Source organism: Cynocephalus volans, chromosome 6 (assembly GCF_027409185.1).
Source record: "Cynocephalus volans isolate mCynVol1 chromosome 6, mCynVol1.pri, whole genome shotgun sequence".
Classification (NCBI taxonomy): domain Eukaryota; kingdom Metazoa; phylum Chordata; class Mammalia; order Dermoptera; family Cynocephalidae; genus Cynocephalus; species Cynocephalus volans.
Window position 1 is genome coordinate 32,373,061 of NC_084465.1, and position 22,428 is coordinate 32,395,488.

At 37.4% G+C, this 22,428-nt stretch overlaps 1 protein-coding gene across 1 annotated transcript in view; it reads left to right on the forward strand.

The window, feature by feature from the left end:
• IQUB (IQ motif and ubiquitin domain containing) overlaps nucleotides 1-22,428 on the forward strand; it is a 56,939-nt gene that overhangs the window by 24,164 nt on the left and 10,347 nt on the right. The window contains exons 7-9 of the mRNA XM_063101029.1: nucleotides 381-556; nucleotides 15,011-15,181; nucleotides 20,314-20,490. Of these exons, the coding sequence (XP_062957099.1) occupies nucleotides 381-556; nucleotides 15,011-15,181; nucleotides 20,314-20,490 (524 nt within the window). The remainder of the gene's footprint in view (nucleotides 1-380; nucleotides 557-15,010; nucleotides 15,182-20,313; nucleotides 20,491-22,428) is intronic.

Sequence of the window (22,428 nt, forward strand, 5' to 3'; positions counted from 1 at the left end):
TTGAACTCCTCATGACAGATGCTCTCTTGAACGGAGGAGACCTTAGCAGCGCACATTCACGACTGCCACAAAACCGAATTTTTTTCAATGCTGGGGAGCATGCATGCTTACTTGGAGGCATAATTTGACATTATCTGTATTTATTTCCTTTGGCTTCTTCTTGACTCTGCTTTTATTGCTTTAAGTCTTTCATCCTGCATTCTATCCAACTTTATTCCCCCCACACATCAGTTGTACAACATGAATGATTCTATTCGTGTATAATTTTGTGTAAATTGATGCAAAAATAAAATGCCTCTTGTCAGGGTGTGATGGTAAAAAGTGCTCTATAAAGATGTGGGATTTTAAAAACTCAAGGGTCTTTCATGTTTTTCTTGTAGTCTGGAGGCAAGAACAACTTATACACATTAGCCAGTCTTTAACTGGAGCTGAAAGGAAAGCTGCTTTGTGTGAACTTCTGGAAAAAGAAACCCAGATAATTGCTTCCATTGGGAGGCACAGACACATCGCTTATTCGGCGAGGCAGGAAACAGCAATACAAGCTTTTCTGGATAAGGTTAGTGAAGTAACTATTAATTAAATATGAATGTATTCTGAGATTAAAAGTGTGGAATAATGAAGTAAGGGAGAGACTTACATTGTAATAATTTACACAATTTTTTTTTTTTTTAAACCTGAGTACTGTTCTGTAGAGTAGTCCTTTCGGGAAGCTGTGTGCTTGTTTTGGGGATGTTACTTTTGTTTGAAACGTTTTTAAAACCTCTTTTTGGGAACTTCCTTCAAAGCCTTTTGTAAGCTATAGCATTCATCCAAAATTAATAATTTTATATATTATTCTATACTAATAATGTAATAATGTGGTTATTATATAATTTAATAATAATTATAGTAGCTATTTGTTGAGTGTTTACTATGTGATAGCAGCCACTTACATAGAGTACCTCATAAAAGTCCTATGAATTAGATCCTATTATTGTCTCCACAAACCTACTGCCAAAGGCCACATAGCTGTTAATTTTATTTAGCATTTGATGACATATTTCTTTAAATTGCTTATATATTTTTCTTCTTATGTAGCTTTAGATTTTAACTTCAGCCTAGAATAAAGATGAACAAGTAACATGAAATTGGCATGTTCTTAAGTAAAGGGTTTGGCCATGAAGGAAAAGGTGGAGACAACTTCCTGTGACTATTCATTTAGACATAGGCTGACTATATAAATTAGAGTTGCACACTCTGATAAAATGCGAAATGTTAAAGTTACAAAATGTCTGAGTCTGGGGTACCTTGATAGTAAGCAACCTGTGAGAAATAGCTATAGACAAGTGTTTTTGCTTTGGCTTACCTCGTTATTAATTGCAATTTCCGACCAAAAGGATATACAGTTATTAAAAACCATGAAAACATGCAATTAAGGGAAAAACTGAAGTAATTACCCTTTTGTGGTCAAACTGCCTGTTTGATATTGAATAGCCTGTTTCCATAGTGACCAATTTCCTTTTATAAACCTAATCTTTAGAAACTATTTAAAGCCAATCCAGCCATGAGAAGAAAAGGGATGCATTTCTCCAGAATATTAGCCTGTGATGATTCTAGTTCTGTGATTCTTATTATTTGAGAACATTTGCTCTTAAAAACCGTATGTTTTTTTGATATTGTAAATACCCTTCTCTCATCTTGCACACTCTCCTATTTGATTTCAGTTTATCTGTGGCTTTGACTACTAGCTATATCTGGAAATCCCTGCAGTTCTAAGCCATACCTCTCTTAGGAGCTTCCAAGTAATATATCCAATTGCCTACTGTCATTGCTCTTTGGACATCCCAATAGAACACCTCAAGATGACATGACATACCCCTAAGTCATATCATCTCATCATTCTTGCCCCCCTCACTTCCAAACTGACACTGTTCTGTGACACTAACATTATCTGTCTCTGTGAATGTTTTATCATCTACTCAGTTGCTCCAGACAGACACCTGGGTCTTATTCTTGACTTCTCCATCCAGCCACCGATCTGTTTTATTATTTCAGGGTCTCCTTAATTTTTTACTTCTTCCTTTGCAAACCCATTACCATTGCCTGTAGAGAGTTGGCTCTGCCATGGTGCTCTGATGACCTGGGATGTAACAAATAGGCCATGTAGGTAAAGACTTGAACCACAACTAATCTCAGTCTTGTCAGAATGCCTTGTGATTCTCCTAGAATACGAAAGGATGGGAGGTTCTGAGGAGCTGCCCCATAGCAGCCTGCCTCCCTGTCTCGCCCAGGGGGATGTCATGAGACAGGCCTTGCCTTGTTTTTGTTGTGTGTGTGTGAGCTCAACACTTATTTAATTGTATCTGGATTTCCTTCTCATCTGGATTACTTTATGTTTCTTTCTTTTTTTTTTTTTATTCACAAAATATTTATTTATTTATTTATTTATATTTTTATTTTTTTTTTAAATTTTATTTTCTCGATATACATTGTGGCTGATTATTGCTCCCCATCACCAAAACCTCCCTCCCTTCTCCCTCCCCCCCTCACCCCCCCACAATGTCCTTTCTGTTTGCTTGTCGTATCAACGTCAAGTAATTGTGATTGTTATATCTTCTTCCCCCCCTCCCCGGTTTTGTGTGTGTGTGTGTGCGTGTGAATTTATATATTAATTTTTAGCTCCCACCAATAAGTGAGAACATGTGGTATTTCTCTTTCTGTGCCTGACTTGTTTCACTGAATATAATTCTCTCAAGGTCCATCCATGTTGTTGCAAATGGCAGTATTTCATTCGTTTTTATAGCTGAGTAGTATTCCATTGTGTAGATGTACCACATTTTCTGTATCCACTCATCTGATGATGGACATTTGGGCTGGTTCCAACTCTTGGTTATTGTAAAGAGTGCTGCGATGAACATTGGGGAACAGGTATACCTTCGACTTGATGATTTCCATTCCTCTGGGTATATTCCCAACAGTGGGATAGCTGGGTCGTATGGTAGATCTATCTGCAGTTGTTTGAGGAATCTCCATACCATTTTCCATAGAGGCTGCACCATTTTGCAGTCCCACCAACAATGTGTGAGAGTTCCTTTTTCTCCGCAACCTCGCCAGCATTTATCGTTCAGAGTCTTTTGGATTTTAGCCATCCTAACTGGGGTTAGGTGGTATCTCAGTGTGGTTTTGATTTGCATTTCCCGGATGCTGAGTGATGTTGAGCATTTTTTCATATGTCTGTTGGCCATTTGTATATCTTCCTTAGGGAAATGCCTACTTAGCTCTTTTGCCCATTTTTTAATTGGGTTGCTTGTTTTCTTCTTGTAAAGTTGTTTGAGTTCCTTGTATATCCTGGATATTAATCCTTTGTCAGATGTATATTTTGCAAATATTTTCTCCCACTCTGTTGGTTGTCTTTTAACTCTGTTAATTGTTTCTTTTGCTGTGCAGAAGCTTTTTAGTTTGATATAATCCCATTTGTTTATTTTTCCTTTGGTTGCCTGTGCTTTTGGGGTCGTGTTCATGAAGTCTGTGTCCAGTCCTATTTCCTGAAGTGTTTCTCCTATGTTTTCTTTAAGAAGTTTTATTGTTTCAGGGTGTATATTTAAATCCTTAATCCATTTTGAGTTGATTTTAGTATACAGTGAGAGGTATGGATCTAGTTTCATTCTCCTGCATATGGATATCCAGTTATCCCAGCACCATTTGCTGAAGAGGCATTCCCTTCCCCAGTGTATAGGCTTGGTGCCTTTGTCAAAGATCAGATGGCAGTAAGTGTGTGGGTTGATTTCTGGATTCTCTATTCTATTCCATTGGTCAGTGTGTCTGTTTTTATGCCAGTACCATACTGTTTTGGTTATTATAGCTTTGTAGTATAGCTTAAAGTCAGGTAGTGTTATGCCTCCAGCTTTATTTTTTTTGCTCAGCATTGCTTTGGCTATGCGTGGTCTTTTATTGTTCCATATAAATGACTGGATAGTATTTTCCATTTCTGAGAAAAATGTCTTTGGAATTTTGATGGAGATTGCATTAAATTTGTATATCACTTTGGGTAGTATGGACATTTTCACTATGTTGATTCTTCCAATCCAAGAGCATGGGATATCTTTCATCTTCTTGTATCCTCTCTAATTTCTCTCAGCAGTGGCTTGTAGTTCTCATTATAGAGATTTTTCACCTCCTTGGTTAACTCAATTCCTAAGTATTTTATTTTTTCGGTAGCTGTTGTAAATGGGCAGGCTTTCTTGATTTCTCTTTCTGCATGTTCACTATTGGAGAAAAGAAATGCTACTGATTTTTGTGTGTTGATTTTGTATCCTGCTACTGTGCTGAAATCATTTATCAATTCCAGCAGTTTTTTTGTAGAGGTTTTAGGCTGTTCGATATATAGGATCATGTCATCTGCAAACAGGGACAGTTTGACTTCATCTTTTCCAATCTGGATGCCCTTTATTTCCTTCTCTTTTCTGATTGCTCTGGCTAGAACTTCCAACACTATGTTGAATAGGAGTGGTGAGAGTGGGCATCCTTGTCTAGTTCCTGTTCTTAAAGGAAAAACTTTCAGCTTTTCCCCATTCAGGATGATATTGGCATTGGGTTTGGTATATATGGCTTTAATTATGTTGAGATACTTTCCCTCTATACCTAACTTATAGAGGGTCTTTGTCAAGAATGAGTGCTGAACTTTATCAAATGCTTTTTCAGCATCTATAGAGATGATCATATGGCCCTTGTGTTTGAGTTTATTAATATGGTGTATCACATTTATTGATTTGTGTATGTTGAACCAAGCTTGCATCCCTGGAATGAATCCCACTTGATCGTGATGAATAATTTTTCATATGTGTTGCTGTATTCTGTTTGCTAGTATTTTAGTGAGGATTTTTGCATCTATATTCATCAAGGATATCGGCCTGTAGTTTTCTTTTTTGGTTATATCTTTACCTGGTTTTGGTATCAGGATGATGTTTGCTTCATAGAATGAGTTTGGGAGATTTGCGTCTGTTTCAATCTTTTGGAATAGTTTGTAAAGAATCAGTGTCAATTCCTCTTTGAATGTTTGGTAAAATTCTGCTGTGAATCCATCTGGTCCTGGGCTTTTCTTTGTTGGGAGCCTTCTGATAACAGCTTCAATCTCCTTTATTGTTATTGGTCTGTTCAAATTTTCTACGTCTTTATGGTTCAGTTTTGGGAGCTTGTGTGTGTCCAGAAATTTATCCATTTCCTCCAGATTTTCAAATTTGTTTGTGTATAGTTGTTTATAGTAGTCTCGAGTGATTCCTTGTATTTCAGATGAATCAGTTGTAATATTGCCTTTTTCATTTCTAATTTTTGTTATTTGAGTCTTCTGTCTTCTTTTTTTTATTAGCCATGCTAATGGTTTGTCAATTTTATTTATCTTTTCAAAAAACCAACTTTTTGATTCGTTGATCTTTTGAATTGTTTTTTGGTTTTCAATTTCATTCACTTCTGCTCTGATCTTAATTATTTCTTTCCTTCTGCTAACTTTAGGTTTGGATTCTTCTTGTTTTTCTAGTTCTTTAAGGTGAAGTGTTAGGTTGTTCACTTGCCATCTTTCCATTCTTCTGAAGTGAGCGTTTAATGCAATAAATTTCCCCCTCAATACTGCTTTTGCAGTATCCCACAGGTTTTGGTATGATGTATCATTGTTTTCATTAGTTTCAATAAATTTTTTGATTTCCTGTTTGATTTCTTCTTGGACCCATATGTCATTGAGTAGAATGCTGTTTAAGTTCCATGTGTTTGTATAGTTTCCAGAGTTTCGTTTGTTATTAATTTCTAGTTTTAATCCATTGTGGTCTGAGAAGATACATGGGATAATTCCAATTTTTTTGAATTTATTGAGACTTGATTTGTGACCTAATATGTGATCTATCCTGGAGAATGATCCATGTGCTGATGAGAAGAATGAATATTCTGAGGTTGTTGGGTGGAATGTTATGTAGATATCTGCCAATTCCAATTGGTCTAGAGTATTGTTTAGATCTTGTGTTTCTCTACTGATTCTTTGCCTAGATGATGTGTCTAATATTGACAGTGGGGTGTTCAGGTCCCCTGCTATTATGGTATTAGTGTCTATTTCCTTCTTTAGGTCTAATAGAGTCTGTTTTATAAATCTGGCTGCTCCAACATTGGGGGCGTACATATTTATGATTGTTATGTCTTCTTGATGGATCAGTCCTTTTATCATTAAGTAGTGTCCCTCATTGTCTCTTTTTATGGTTTTTAGTTTAAAGTCTATTTTGTCAGATATAAGAATAGCCACTCCAGCTCGTTTTTCTTTTCTGTTTGCATGGTAAATCTTTTTCCATCCTTTCACTCTTAGTCTGTGTGAATCTTTATGGGTGAGGTGGGTCTCTTGTAGGCAGCATATAGTTGGGTCCTCCTTTTTGATCCAGTCAGCCAGTCTGTGTCTTTTGACTGGGGAATTTAAGCCTCTTACATTAAGAGTTGTTATTGAAAGGTGTTGATTTATTCCTAGCATTTTGTTGGTTGTTTGGTTGTCTTAGGTCTCTTTTGTTCCTTGCTTTCTGATTTACTGATTGGTTTCCTTGTTTGTTGGTTCCTTATGTTGTAGATAGCGTTTTTGTTTGCTTGTTTTCTCTTCATGAATGCCATTTTTATTATGCTAGTGGGTTTTGATTTTTCTTGGGTTTTTAGTGCAGTGGTAGTTATTTTTCAGGAACCAAACCCAGTACTCCCTTGAGGATTTCTTGTAAGGGTGGTTGTGTGGTAGTGAACTCCCACAGTTTTTGTTTGTCTGAGAAATATACTATTTGCCCTTCATTTCGGAAGGATAGCCTTGCAGGGTAAAGTATTCTTGGCTGGCAATCTTTGTCTTTTAGTATTTTGAAAATATCATCCCATTCCTTTCTAGCTTTTAGGGTTTGTGATGAAAAGTCTGATGTTATCCTGATTGGTGCTCCCTTATAGGTGATTTGACGCTTCTCTCTTGCAGCTTTTAAGATTCTCTCTTTGTCTCTGAGTTTTGCCAATTTGACTATGACATGTCTTGGAGAAGGCCTTTTTGGGTTGAATACGTTTGGAGATCGTTGAGCTTCCTGGATCTGAAGATCTGTGACTTTTCCTATACCTGGGAAGTTTTCTGCCACTATTTTTTTGAATATGTTTTCAATGGAATCTCCATTTTCCTCCCCTTCTGGAATACCCATGACTCGGATATTTGAGCGCTTAAGGTTGTCTGATATCTCTCTCAGATTTTCTTCCATGACCTTGATTATTTTTTCTTTCTTTTTGTCTGCCTGTGTTATTTCTAACAGCGCATCTTCAAGTTCAGAGGTTCTTTCTTCAACTTCAACAAGCCTGCTGGTTAAACTCTCCGTTGTGTTTTTTATTTCGCTGAATAACTTCTTCAGTTCTGCAAGTTCTGCTACATTTTTTTTCAGGACATTGATTTCTTTGTACATTTCCTCTTTCAGATCCTGTATACTTTTCCTCATTTCGTCATGATGTCTAGCTGTGTTTTCTTGTATCTCATTCAGTTTCCTTAGAATTATCACTCGAAATTCCTTGTCAGTCATTTCAAGGGCTTCTTGTTCTATAGGATCTAGAGTTTGAGATTTATTAACTTTTGGTGGTGTACTTTCTTGATTTTTTGTATTTCTGGTATCTTTTTTTTGATGTTTATTCATTGTGGCAGGGGGTTTCACAGTCCACCGGTTTGAGACTAATGAATAACTAGGATGTTGCTGTGGTTGCCAATTTCGTATGGCTACCTCCGTGGCTGCTCAGTTGGCCTCTAGTGCCTTGTGTGTGTGGTTGCCTCGGGTCTTGGGCTTCTCTGGGGAGCCACCTTTCTGGTCAGCTTGGACTCTGCTGGGCTGTTGGATCACGTACCACAGGGTGTGTGATCGCTGTTGAGTTTTCACTTCCTGTGCAGGACTTCTCCCTGTTCCGTGTGCTCTGGCCCAGGCTGTTGGATCGTGCAGTGGCGACCCCACCGGGTGTGTGGTTTCTGTCGAGTCTCCGCCTCCCTGGCCGCACGTCTCCCCACTCTGTGCGCACTGTGCTGGTCTGTGGCGTGTCTTCTGCAACCCTCGTCTATCAGCTGGACCTTCAAGACCCTGCTCGGCACTGCCTCGCCCAGGAAGTCTACCAGGTTTCTGCTAGGCACAGACGACCGGTCGCTCTGGGTGCCTTTGTAGCACTGTGTAGATCTTTCTCGGGACTTGTTCACCTTTGTATCCCCCCAGTATAAACCGAGTCTAGCGCCCGCCTGCAGCCAGCTCTCCAGCAGATTCAAGCGGACCTGGGAACTCTCCTACCACACTATTCCCAACCAGAAATTGGTTAGGCTTTTTTCTGAACTGGTGGCCACAGAGATGGTATCTGCCTCCCAGTAACAGGAAGTTTACCGGGGGCCGGAGTCCAGGGTGTGGTGGAGTGACAGTCGCCTGCCCGTACTTCCTTGCCCTCCCGACACTGGCCGGGGACGCCCCACGCCACCAACCCACCAGAGAACGGGCAGAGGGAGTGGGAGGGGAGGCCGGCCCGCAGGCTCCGGAAAGCCCCGCAGCAGGCCAAGCAAGTGGGAGGGCTCAGTGGCGGCTGAGCTGGGCGGAGCTGCCTGGGCCTGGGAAAATGGAGGGAGCCCCGGCACGGTGAGTGGCCTGGTGATGCAGGCGGGAGTCGGGTGGGCATCTGCCGCCCACAGGACTGGTCCAGGGGTCACTCACAGGGTTGTGCCAGGTCGGGCGCTCACTCTCTGCCTCTGGTTTGCCGCCTTTCCCGTTCTCGGCTGCTGCCGCCTCGGGCTGTTCAGTCGCGGCGCGGCTCGGGCACTCCCAGGAATCTTCTTTAATGCTGGCCTGAAACCTCGAATCCTGAATAGGGCAGCTGGCCACCTTCAGCGCGGCCCCGGCCTCCGGGATCCTGTCTGCATCCACAGCAGCCCTGGTGCCGTGTTCCCTGTTTTGAGACTCGCTTTTGCAGCTAAGAAACAGTTCTTTTCCTGCTCCACACTTCAAAGCTGTTGCCTGTAAATGAGGCAGCCTCTCCTGCCGGGGGCAAAGTGGCGGTCACCCCCCATGACCAGCCAGCAGCAGCGGTCCTCCCTTAAGAGACGGCAAGAGGAAGGTCCACAAGTTTCCCGGCTGCCTGAGGCCCAGTGGCCGCCTTTTCCACCTCAGCTACTCCGCGCCAGCCGCCGCAGCCACTGCCATCTTGAAAGTCCCTTTATGTTTCTAAATTGGGCCTCCAGTCTCATTTCTCAACTCCCTCATCCATCATCCATACTGCTTGCCATAGTAACCACACTAAACACAACTCTGACCCTGTCCCTCCCCACTGTCCTCATGGAACAAGGCTTTTCATGATCTATTCTCTGCACACCTCAGTCATCCCACTGTCCTCTCTCCTTGCACACTATACTCACTGCTCCAGCCATGCTCAGTTACTTGCACGTCCCCATATGCTCTTGATGCTCTTGCATCTGGTGTTGCTTCTACATAAAACATCCTTTCCTTCCTTCCTTAGTAGCCAACTACTCACTGCTTAGCACAGTGCTTATTGATAGCACAGACTATCAATGAATGCTTATAGAGGAAGACAGGGAGGAAAAATAAGGGGCAGAAATTATGGTTGTGTAATTTTATATTTTAAGTATCATTAAGAAATTATATAATATAGATACTGTCATTTCAAATTCTTGAATATCTTAGTTCTAGGAAAGATGAATCTACAAGACATAATATTCACATTTCTCAGGAGTCATATTTCAAACTAAACTTATTCCTTTAGCAAGTTGCTTTATCTTATCTGGCTTTATCACTGGGAACTGTGTTCCTTTTATATCTGAATGTTAACCTCACCAGAGAGGATAGCATGGACCCAGGGCAAAACAAGTGTTTGAAGTAGCTGGAGACTTCTGAGTGTCAGTGGACAGGGAAGATGTGTGGCCCCCACCCTTCCTTATTTGAGGCTGGGCCTTCTACAGGATTTCCGATTTGTGCTATCATTGCTGCTTGCTGTTTCCTATAAACTATTCTACATTCTATTTTTATGAGTACGTACTTATTCAATGTCTATTCTTCTTGATGCACTAAACACTGCCCACCCCAGGCCCCATGTCTAGCATTGTCTCTAAACATTTTTTGAAATTATATATAGAGCATCCATAAGTGGATCAAGGCCCAACATATAAAAGCAATTCTAGAGCCAGTTGAAGACCACTACCCTTTCTCATGAGGTATAGCACTCTAAGAAGGCCTTTATGTAAATATCATCAAAGAAAAGATGAGATGGAGAAATTTGTTCACAAGAATTCATGTAAGGAAGGAAGATCTGTTTTTTGTTTTTTGTTTTTGTAAATAATTTGATAACTTGTTGGAGTAAAACTGAGGCCCAAAAGGACCCTGAGGGTAGGAAGAATTGCTCTGTGGCAGGAATATGGAAGTGTTTGAGTACTGCCCTAGAGAGAAAGCAGAGTGAGGAGATAGTTGGCAGTGGGGATGCAATGTGACTTTTTGTGACCTCTTTAGCTATGTTAGTAAATAAATTAAATATTAAATGTCAGGTGAATTTTTTTTTTTTTAAGGGAAGAGGGAACCAGAGACATGAACTAGTCTTCATGTTCAAGACTGATGAACATGATGAAAAGATGAAAGGACAGAAGAATGAGGGAAGGATGGAAAAGCAAGCCACAGGAGCTTATAGAAATCCCAGGAGAAGGCTTTTTGTGGGTCACGGGCTTTAGAACTGGAGTTCTAAACCCACAGTCACCCCAGATGATAAACCAGTTAATTTCATTAGTCCCTAGGCTAAATTCAGGGGGAATGGATATTTTAGTTGATATGAAGAATTTTCCCTCAGTTTTGACCAAAGTGCTGTACTAGATTCAAGAAAAGCACAACCACAGAATGGAATAACTGCATGTGAGGAAAACAACCCCGGTCTCTTTACATAGCTTGGTTAGTCCAGTCCTTAAAATTAATGACTAACAGTGACTTTCAGCCTTCTTCTAACCTATTACAGTAAATTAAAAACTCATTGCTATTCTAAAATAAAATAATTTCTAATCGCCTTTTTATATATGATGACATGCTAAACATCATAGAAAACAATTAAGGTAAATTTTATAGTCTTTTGTCATAAGTACTTATACAACATCTGTTCCTCTTTATGCTTGTCCACTGCTCCCACTCCCATGCCTAGTATTGTCTCTAATATTCAGGAGCAGTCGGTGTTGATTTCATAAAACTTGAAGTAACTTATCATTCTACAGGTTTTTTTGATTGCTTATAATTAATCCTTGAAACTAGACAAGGTCAGAGTCTTTTCAGATATAAAAACTAACAAATAACCAGAGCCATAATGCAAATTTCAAGGTATACATTTAGCAACATAACATAGGTAAAGACAGGTAAAGAGAAATATTTACTTTCCTATAATTTGGAAATAACTTTGGAGATTAAAATTTTGTGTTTTGGTGTGTTTAACTTCATTGATTCTAACTACTATGTGGTTTATTGAAGGAATATTTTATTTTTTAATTTCTTATCCTGAACATAGAATTCCTCTGAATAATGAGTGATATGATTTTTTTAATTAGTCCCATCAAGGCATTGAACTAATAAGTTATAAGAGATTCCATACTAAGTTCTCATTCTTAACAAAAGGCTGACTAAAGATTTTTTTAAGCATTAAATGTTTAGTAATTTTAACACATCAAACATTGACTTCCACAGGTTATCAAATATTAAAAACTCATAGATTGACAGAGGTGAAGAAATTCAGGTCAAGAAATTTGAATGAAGAAGCGTCAGCCAGTATCTAATATATCTTGGGTGTTCTTTATCCAAACTGTGTGAAGAGACTATTTAAATTTCTGTAAGAGAAACTTACAGAAAACTTGACCCTAGGATCAAGGCCATTTATTTCTTTGATTCTCTTTGATTTGTATACCACTTCTCACAATCACAGGTTACAGACTGCAGTCCACATTAGCTGTATCATTTAAATGTTTTTTTGCTACACTCAGGTGGCCAACAGCTAATGGGATGGAAAAACACAAAGGCCTGTTTCTGAGCACTGCATTAAATAGGAGTGTCATTGTGGATGAACAAAACCCGTTTGCTGTGTAAAAGAAAAGTTGATCACTCCTCAGTAGCTTTTGAGGGTTAAGGTTATTCTTAATTTGTGTCCCTAGAGGCTTGAGAATTAATTTAGGAGGAAGAAAAATTCTGCTCTCAGAGTGCAGTTGTTTCTTCTCTTTTGTGTAAATCTGCTGCTCTCAAGGTTTTTGTTTTCTCACCACCTTTCCTTCCCAGAAATGTGTCTTCCTGCCATTCTTCTGTTTGTCTCTTCCACAGTCTGTGCTGTCTCATTTGTTGGCAGCTAAATGGAATTTATTATGCTCCTATTTTCTGAAGCAATTTAAGAACATGATTGTTGTACATCTCTTGTTATAACCAAGGCTTTCAAAAAAAAAAAAAAAAACGAATAGGAAAGAAAAAGAAGCAAAATTGACATTTTCCAACCTCAGAATAAAAACCACCCTAAGGACTGGAATAAAGAAGCCTAGACTTGAAGACCAGGTTATCAGCGTTGGCAGAAATAAAACAGCTTTGCCGAGCAGATTTTTTTATATCTTCTCAGTGCCAGCTCTAGGGAACTTGAACTTCAAATGTAGGATTCTTTGATTGTATCATTCAGTTCCCTTTAATCTGACTAAATCCTAATTAGATACTATTTTCTTTTTACCAATTAAGTACTTCATAGCAACCCATAGTTACATACGACTGGTCTTCAAAAAGTTCATGCAAAGATTTGTGTTATCTTTTAATTCCATTTTTCCACAAACTTTTTGAAGTACCCTTGTATTTATTTGCAATCATCAAGCATACTCATCCTCTATATTAATTACTTTCTTACCTTTACGTCTCATGAGATTTGAGAGTTCTTGAAATCAAGACAGTTTTTTATTTACTCAGTGCCTAATACACTGAGTAATATACAGAAAACACAGTAAGTATTTGTTGAATGAATGAATGAGTACTGTAGGCCCTGTGAGACATACAGAATTACATGAGAAATTTATTTCTTATAATTTTTTGGGAGAAATAGAATTAACAAACATAAAACAATTATAGAGCAAAACGAATCCAAATTTCCTTGCCTTGAATGACTGAAATAGTCACTGCATACTTGTATGTGTGTTTGTGTGTGTGTTAGTGTGTCTTTACAAGTGAAATATATCACAGGATTTCAGATTCAAGAAAATTGCATCCAAAATTGAGGCATTCGTTAGACTTCAGAATATTGCAATATGAAACAGCCTAAGATTGCTTATTCCTTAACACTTTTAAAAAGATCTTTAAAATAAGCACTAAACTTCAATAATACTCTGAGGCTTACCCAAAACAAGGCTATATCCACTGAGAAATTATTTGATTTCTAAGTGATAATAATTAAAGAAGATATTTTATTATTGGGCTATTTTTCTTTTATAACTCTTTAATCAATTTTACTTAATTCTGTCAGTCTGCTAATTCATAATACATTATTTAATACTACATTTATGCTCTAATAATATAAATTAATTATAAGGCTGCAGCTTCTCATTTACTGTATTAAAACTAGAACTAAGAATCTAAAGTTTCTGACAAAGTTTCCTAGCTCTGAACAACATTCATTTTGGCTTTGATCAGAATATTATGCTATTATTTTGAAAATATATCATATATGGCTATTTTTAAGAGCTAGCTTTGCAGTTCTTAATGTAATTCAGTTAATATTAAATGTGAAAAATTAAAGGTAAATTGATGTTATAATTAAAATAATACTGTCATTCTAAATACAACCTTTTGTCTCTGGCTAGTCTACATTCTTGAGATTTGTTCCAACACACAAATCTTGTATTTAAACTTTAAATTATATCATATCTAAGATTTAAATGGTTGCAAGCATCACATAAATTGGTCTACAAGGACCGCAAAGCAATGACCAATTAGCCTACAAAAATACCTAACATTTGAACAGTTAACAATCATGATTAACATGGCCTTGTTTCTGGAAGATTTTAATCAGGGGAAGAAACTGGGCAGCTTTATACCCTATAGTAGAAGAACAAATAGTAAGTTTTCACTGTGAAATTTCTAGGTGAATGCATCTATCTTCTCTAAAAATCTCAGTAGGAGGGAACAGAGGCATTGGCAGACACAGAGGTACTATCATTAAAGATTATCCTGGTGTCCCCAAGCCTGTAGAGGACTCATTCCATCTCCTGTCTCTGGTCTCTGAATTCTTAGCCTGGAGTTCACAGATGAGGTTCAGGGCAAGTGAATTCCATCTTTGGCCCTCAGTCTAGAGGTGGACTAGGTTGGGAGGCATCAAGCCAGATTTGGAAATAGGAAGTGAGAGTCCTAGCCATCATCAGGAGGCAGGGACCACAGCACTGCTAAGATAGCTAAATATAGCTGTTCCACTATGGACAACTGCTTTGTGAAGAATTTTGAATTTGTTATAGATTTATTTTTATAGGCCACCCAACCATAACTCACAGAGTCCCTTTTTGGTATATCTTGAGGTCTAAACATATATCCTCATGTATTGAGGATTGTCACAATTGCTCTACAAAAGTTGTCTTCAATTGGTAAGGAAGGCATGATGAAGATACACTTATACACACTCAATGTAATTAAACCAGGCAGATAATTTATTTAATATTCTAAATAGCATCTTTTTCCTCCCATGGTGTTAACAAGTAATTCCATATACTTATTAAGCCATTCAGCATGCCATTAGTACAAATTAGTAGCAAATCCTTAATCCTGTAGAATGTTTGCATGTCTACAGACTGAACAGTTCTCCACTTTTTTTTCTAAAATGTTTTAATTTTACCTAGTCTATATATTCTTCAATTAATTTTCTTAAGTTTTAGTGATACTTTTAGTCATAAAGTAGATGATATTAACATAAACTCTTAGTAGAAGGAACAAAATTGTTATTTTTAGCCTTTAATTAACTGATTATTAAAACTTAATATTTTTTTAAGTGCTCAGCTCCGAAGATATGGAGAACATCTGATGGAAAAACAATTGAGATGGATACACAGTTCACTATCAGAGCCAGAGAGCTGCAAAACATCTATAAATGCATTATGCTGAAAAATATCTCTCAAGATGAGAGGCTGGATGTACTCTTAACACTTAAACACACTGTGAAGGTATGTTACCTTTCTTTTAGTTTGGGGGTAGTGTTCACTATCAGTAAAAAAAAAAAAAAAAAATGAGTACTAAAACAAGCAAAGTGCTTGCTTTGCCTTAAGTAATTGTAAATATTCTTGATAAATGTTTATAAATGAATTTTTATTTTGTCAGTTATATTGTTTTGGTATTGTTTGGGAAGGATATGGTTTATGCACTAATTTTACTTAAAAGTTCTCAAAATATATATTAGGATACATAATAGATGTAAGCATAGCATAATGGTCTAAATACAATATATTTTCATGCAATGAATGTAAATATACGCAAATATATAGTATGAGATTAATACTTAACTCAGTTCAATAAAACAGCAATTATTGTATACATATTTTGACATTTTTCAATTAATAATTTATTTTTAGCAGTTTTAAAACAGTACCAGTATATGTTTTTTTCTTGTTAATTATTAATTTTCTTTGTTTTTAAAAGATTAATGAAAACAAAGTTAGTGGACTTCACAGGTCAGGTTTCCCCAGGAAGCAGACTCTGAGATGGGGGTTTGTGTTCAGGAAGTTTACTGGAGAATACTATCAGCCTACCTCCTGTGAAGGAGTAGAGAAAGCAGGATTGGGCAGATGGCTTTAAACTCTGGTGGAGTCTTAGAAATGACTTCAGCCAATTTCACAGGGAACTCTGAAACTGGGAAGGCCCGGTTGTCCTGAACTGAGGCAAAGGGCCAGGACTTTTTACTCCCACATTGACAGTTTATTGGATGTGGCTGCCCCTGGAAAAGAGATGTGACTTTGGATGAGGCATCTGTCTACATCAGAGGGCAATTCTCAGAAAGGGGCTCAATTGAGAGTTGTCAGCCAACAATTGGCCAAGAAGGGAAGAGTAAGTTCTTCCGATCTACATGCAGCACACCCTGTGCATACATACTGCTGCTTGGATCCACTTGCTTTACGTCGTAAGTTTTGGGAGCAGCTCTTGTAGATTTGGATAGGCCCTTTTTCCTTGAGAAAATTACAGGAGCAAGATTAATGAGAAAAACTACAGCCCCTGTTGTAGTCATTGATCTTAAGGCCACAACAGATACTCATTGTCTCTTTACTATCCATTTTAGATTTCCTTCACCCTCCACTAGCACCTTGACTGATCTAGTTAGTGTAACTTTTGGGGTGACCTGCACCTTGAGAGGTGTAGACCACAGATTACTATGCTCTTCTCAAGCTGAGGCTACTAGACATCTATTTACTGTCAAAATCAGGCAAGGATAGATCAAGAAGTGTTCATTACCTGGGTGTCAAACATACTCTTCCCTGTCCCCATTGGGTAATAACAGCCTCACTCCTTTTTGAAGATCATAGTCAATTACCTCTATATGCATGATAACACTTTTCTTGTCCCCAGGTTTCTTGGCTTGAGGAGCCTAAACAGTAATTGTAGCTTAAAGTTTAATAGGACTCTTGCTTCATCCTCTGCTATAAGCATATTTCCTTCAGGAATTAGGACGTCTAAATTTAAAGAGCTCAAAGTTGCAGGGACAGGAAGCAAAATTCTCCAAGTAGCAAGCAGGGCCATTTCTAGTTCCATCCCTTTTGTTCCCAGAATAGAGCAGTTTAAGAGGCTTCCCAATCATGTTACCTCTTATCCCACAGATCATGAAATCAAGGGTAGGGAGGCTGTGCCAACTACCAAGTATTCCATTCCGATTATTTATTCAAGGTCCAGGGAAATGAACTCTGCACTGCTCTGTGATCCCAGTAGATCCATTGTTAGCTGGACCTGGGCCAGGATTCCATTTATTTTCATAAAATAAAAGGTGTCTTAGACTTTCATAGTGTTTAGGCCTTTATACTCCCACTTCGATTAGTTATTTGATTCAGGATGAACTTGAGAAGAAAGCATGACCTTAGATGAGGCAGTTCTTTTCAGCTGTCAGTAGCTACCTTCAGCCAAGATGACTCTCTTTAGTGGAGGGCAATCCCAGAGAAAGGCTCAGCCGAGAGTTGTCAGCTGCCACAAGATGCAGCTCGCAGACTGCATGCTTCAGTCCTCTAGTGGGAATAGTCTGCACAGCACACCACAGCACTCACTATAATGCATATGTTTTCTATATTCGTAATTAAAGGGGAAAACCTTAGTATCATCAGGACCATTGGTAAAGCTTTTGTGTTTTATAGCTCAAATTGAAGGTACTATTTATTGGGCATATATTATTATCAACATAAGTGAATTAAATGGGCAATTGAGCTAAAAATATTTGGCTTCTGAATTGTACTTTTTAATTCTTGAGGTTAATAAGACACTTGACAGATGATCACTTTATTTTATGAAATATAGATATAGGTTGTTTCTGAATGATCATCTGTATGAACCAATTAAAGTTTGTATATAAGCAGTGCATTGGGTGATAGCATAGTCAGTCTGTTTTGATCATCAGTATAGCCCAAATTGCCAGAGCATGTGTAAAACTACACTACTACAATTGTTGGGTTGAGTCAATAGCTACGCTAATTACATGGCTAGGCATTTCATAACTAAAGCCAAAACTTTTCAATATTTTAGTTATACTAAATTTCCATTTGTATTGTCAGGGCAAGGGCTCAGACCCTTCAAACCCATTGTACAGACTGGGTCACCAGACCCCTCACTTGTCAGGCTAGGTCACCAGACTCCTCACACACAGGTCCATGGTTGGTATTTGAGAAAGATCCCAGGAGCCATTGGCAGACGACACAAGCTCAGTCCGCAGAAATAGCAGCAGTAGCAGCAGTAGCAGCAGCAGCAGCGGTGGCCTCTTGGGGCACCCTAGGGGCACTGGCAGCAACAGTTTTCAGCAATAGCCTGCAGCAGCAGTAGCAGCCTTCCTGTAGCCCACCAGGGATGGGAGTCCCCATAGATCAGAGCCACTCACCCTTTATTCTTAAGTCATGACCCAAGACACCTAGGTGCACATGCTCAATTACAGTAGACAATAACCAAGGAACACCTGGGCACATGTGCCTATTTACATCAAATGCTCAGCAAGATTCTGAACATCTGAGGAGCCCTGACCATTTTCCTTTACTTTCCCTACAGCATGTAAATATACGTATTCTAATAATAATCATGGTTCACTGTAATAACTGAAAAAAATATCAGCCATATTTAGGTCCATCTAAATGAGCTACATGATTACAAGCCTGAGAATTTCACAAGCCTATCTCTTAGATTCCCCATGTGTGTTCTTTGTCCCCTAACTACAAAGAATTCGTTTTGTTGAATAGAAACAGGGCCTGGACACATAAAGCTCTTAAAACACAAATAGTTGAATAAATGGTTCTTGTTAAGAGACAAGTCTCCACAGATATTTTGCATTTCTGCCCATCTTGAGAGCAGAAGCATTGACTCCCTTTGTTTAGGACTACCTTTTCACAGATGTTTGTGTAGTGACCAGCCTTGGAAGAAAGAGATGGTTGGGTAGAGAGGGAGAAGCCATAATAGGTCCAGAGGTAGGAAATAAGCATGATGTTTACGGAGGGCAATAAAAAGGCCAGAATGGCAAAAAGAGAGTGTGGGTAGGGAATACAGTAGAAATCCTCTTACCTGACATAATCAAGACTGGTACCTAGTTAATTAAAAAAGCCAAAGGATGGACTCATAAAAGATAAATCATGCATATCTTAGTATGTTTAATCTAAAATATTCATATATGCATTTATTTAACAATACTTTGATGAAGGATTAAGGTCTTTAACCATGACTGAGATTCTTATTCTATTCATTTATGGCTGCACAACCTTAAATAAGTTATTTAATATTTCTGAAAATTAGTTTTGTCATTTGTAAAATTAGTTGCTTTGAAGATATATGTGTGTATCTATTTATCTGTCTACATGAAAATATATATACATACAGATTTAAAAATATATATATATCTCAGTGCCTTACAAATAGAGAACCCTCCATAAATGATAGGTATTATTTTGATGACAGTTGCTAATACAGACCAGTAAATCTTAAACCTGAGTACACATTAGAATCACATGGTGAGCTCGAGAGAGAAAGAGAGAGCAAGAGAACGTGAATGAACATGAGAATAAATGAAAATGATATCTATGCCCCATTTCAGAGCAGTTAAATTGGATCCTCAACTGTGAGGGCAATATTAAAATATTTTAAAATCTCCCTTAGGTCCATCTAATGTACCTCCAGGGTCAAGGACCACTGATGCAGACTCTTGGATTAGCTTTACCAAGTAGTATGGAAGAGCATTATTTTATAGTTACTTGCATTATGGTCTGACTCCTTCATGCAAATAGTTTATCTTCTAGTCCTCCCTTGGGCAGTTGGAGGAACTTCTATTTTACTACTTATAAATACTTCTGTGTTGATCATTTAACTCTTACCTGCGGCTTTCTCATTCAACCATGCTCATTCTTAATACTTTATTAAAAAATTATTGTGAATGATAATAAACATGCAGGAAAATACATAAAAAGTATAGTTTAGCAAATATTAAACAGAGCATTGCCAACATTTCCAGTGTCCCCCTTTCCCTTCTAATCGCAATCCCTCCTCTTGTCTCCTAGAAGTAACTACCATACTGATTTTCATGGTAGTCATTTCCTTGATTTTTCTTCATAGCTTACTACCTCTGTATAAATCTCTAAATAATATGGGTTAATGTTGCTTATTTTTAAATTTTATTTAATGAAATTATACTATATGTATTATTTTGTGCCTTGCTTATTTTGCTCAAAATCTATAAGATTTAAGCTTGTTACTGCATAGAACTATATAGTTCATTAATTTTGATATATTAGATAATATTCCATTGTATGAATAACCCATAATTTGTTTATTTAATCAATTTATTGATGGATATCTCATTGTTTCTAATTTTTGGCTACTGTGAACAATAGCTCTATGTGCACATTTCTCTAAAGCGCATACGAGTAGATTGCTGGGTCACAGATAAGGCATATCTTCAGTTTTACTATTAGATAATGCCAATTTTTTTCCAAATTAGTTGTACCAGTTTATAGTCTATCAGCAATGTTTCATTTCTTTTGGAATGTAGCTTTTGCTTTGCTTGGGTAGTCATTTTGAAAATAAACAGTGATTTTTAAAATTTTTCTGCTGAATGTTTTTGTGTTTTGTATAGGAACATGAGTGTAAACTGACTCAGGAAATTCTAGAATTGATTGACAGAGAAGTTGACCTTACGATGAGAGGAGTAAAACATTATAACCTTGAAGGACTCAGAAAAAGAATTGCAACACTCTTTTTTTATTATATCAAAACACCTCTGTTTAATCCTGAAGCTGTTAGACACCTTAAGGTACTCTACTTTTTTCCTGTATTTTTCCCCCCCAATCCTAAAATATGATATAGTAAATTGAAGAAGTATATTCAAACTTTGCTTTAACAATTTACTTGGAATCCATATGGAAGATCATCTTATTGGTGAAATCTTTTTTGAATAATTATTTTTATGTTGATAAACTAAACTTACTACTCATTTAACTTCTTCTGTGCCTGTATTTCTAACCTTGAATAGTTTCCTAATCTCTGAACCAACTTTCCAATTGAGTATCATTGCATTATGTTGAATGCATCGTGATCTCTCACACCTCCATGCTTTTGCATGTACTGTGGCTCCTACCTGGAATGCTATCCCCTATTTCACCCAGCCAACTTGTATTCATTTGTTAAGACTGAACTCTCATGTCCTCTTCTTTATGAGACATCAGAGAATGTTAAATTCTTTATTTCTGAGATTCCATATTGCACCTTGTTTTGTATTCAGTTATAATTATTACTGAACATATCCACGTAGCTATCCTGAGAGAACTTCAAACGTAACATCTATTTGAATTAAACTACCTTCTCCAACTCTAACATGCTTAGGCTTCTGTGGGGGTTTTTGCTCTGAAGCCAAGAGAAATTTCTCATTGTCTTCTTAATATGCAAAATTATTTAAGACACTTTTAGTAAATCTGGGAGGGTTGCTAAAGAATTATAAATAGTGTTTTATTTCAATGATTATTTTAGAGTTATAATTTATTTGAGAAGCTGTCTAAACATTTTTAGCTTTTTTGACAAAACAAAATCTCAATATTTAGTTAAAACTTTTAGAGGAATAAAAATTGTTTAATTTTTATATGCTTTTTAATTGATTTTTTAAAACAATTATATTGTGAAAGGAATATTAAAATATAACAAAGGTCCAAGAGAAAAGTTGCCCATTACATTATTTCTTATTCAAATCAGTGTTTTATTTGTTCAAGGTACCTTCTAGTCCTTATCTATATACTTATGGAGTTTATATATATTTGTAGTAATATAACTGAATTTAAAATTCAAAACTTCTACATAATGTTATGTTATTTTCTTCACTTTTTAAATTTACCTTTGGTAAAATTCACTCTTTCTGGCAAGTTGTGACAAGGGATCATATGGTAAATATTTAAAATCTACCTTGAATAAGAGAAAAATATTACAGAAAATTGATGCCCATTTTCTTCATTATAAACCATATTTTTGAAAGTTTCATATATCAAATGCCAACTCTGTTGCTGCTTGATCTTTCCTCTCCTGGAGGCCAGAAGTACTGATGTATCATAAGTTAGGAAAGACTGGTTTATATACATCCTGATTAAGTTTGTGTTGAAAATGTTCACTATTCATTCATTCATTCATTCATGGTACTTTAGTCCATAAAGGATCAATGGATGATCCTTCTGTGTTAGAATTATTTCCTCCCTACTGTTTTAGATTTTGAATTTCAAACTTTGAAAATTTATCATTGAACTAATGCAAATTTTTAAAATTGATTATGAATATTCATGAGATCCAAAGCTGATTGTCACCCCTCGTGCCCAAGATGTGAAGGCTAGATCCATATTGGCAGCATGCCCATTACCACAAATTGCAATTGTACCCCATGTCCCTCACCCAATTATCCCCAACTCTCTCCCTCTCCCCCTTTCTCCTACTCCACTTTGTATCCCTAGGTATGTTCTCTCCCTCTGCAAGTCCAACACACCACTGTGGTCTTTCCTTCCTTCCTTCTTTCTCTCTTAGCTCCCACTTATGAGTGAGTACATGCAGTATTAATCCTTCTGTGCTTTGCTTATTTCACTCAACATAAGTGGGAGAAAATTTTTGCTAAATATGCATCAGACAAGGGATTAATATCTATAGTGTACAAGGAACTCAAGCAATTACACAGTAAAAAAACAAATAACCCAATTAAAAAATGGGCAAAGGAGCTGAA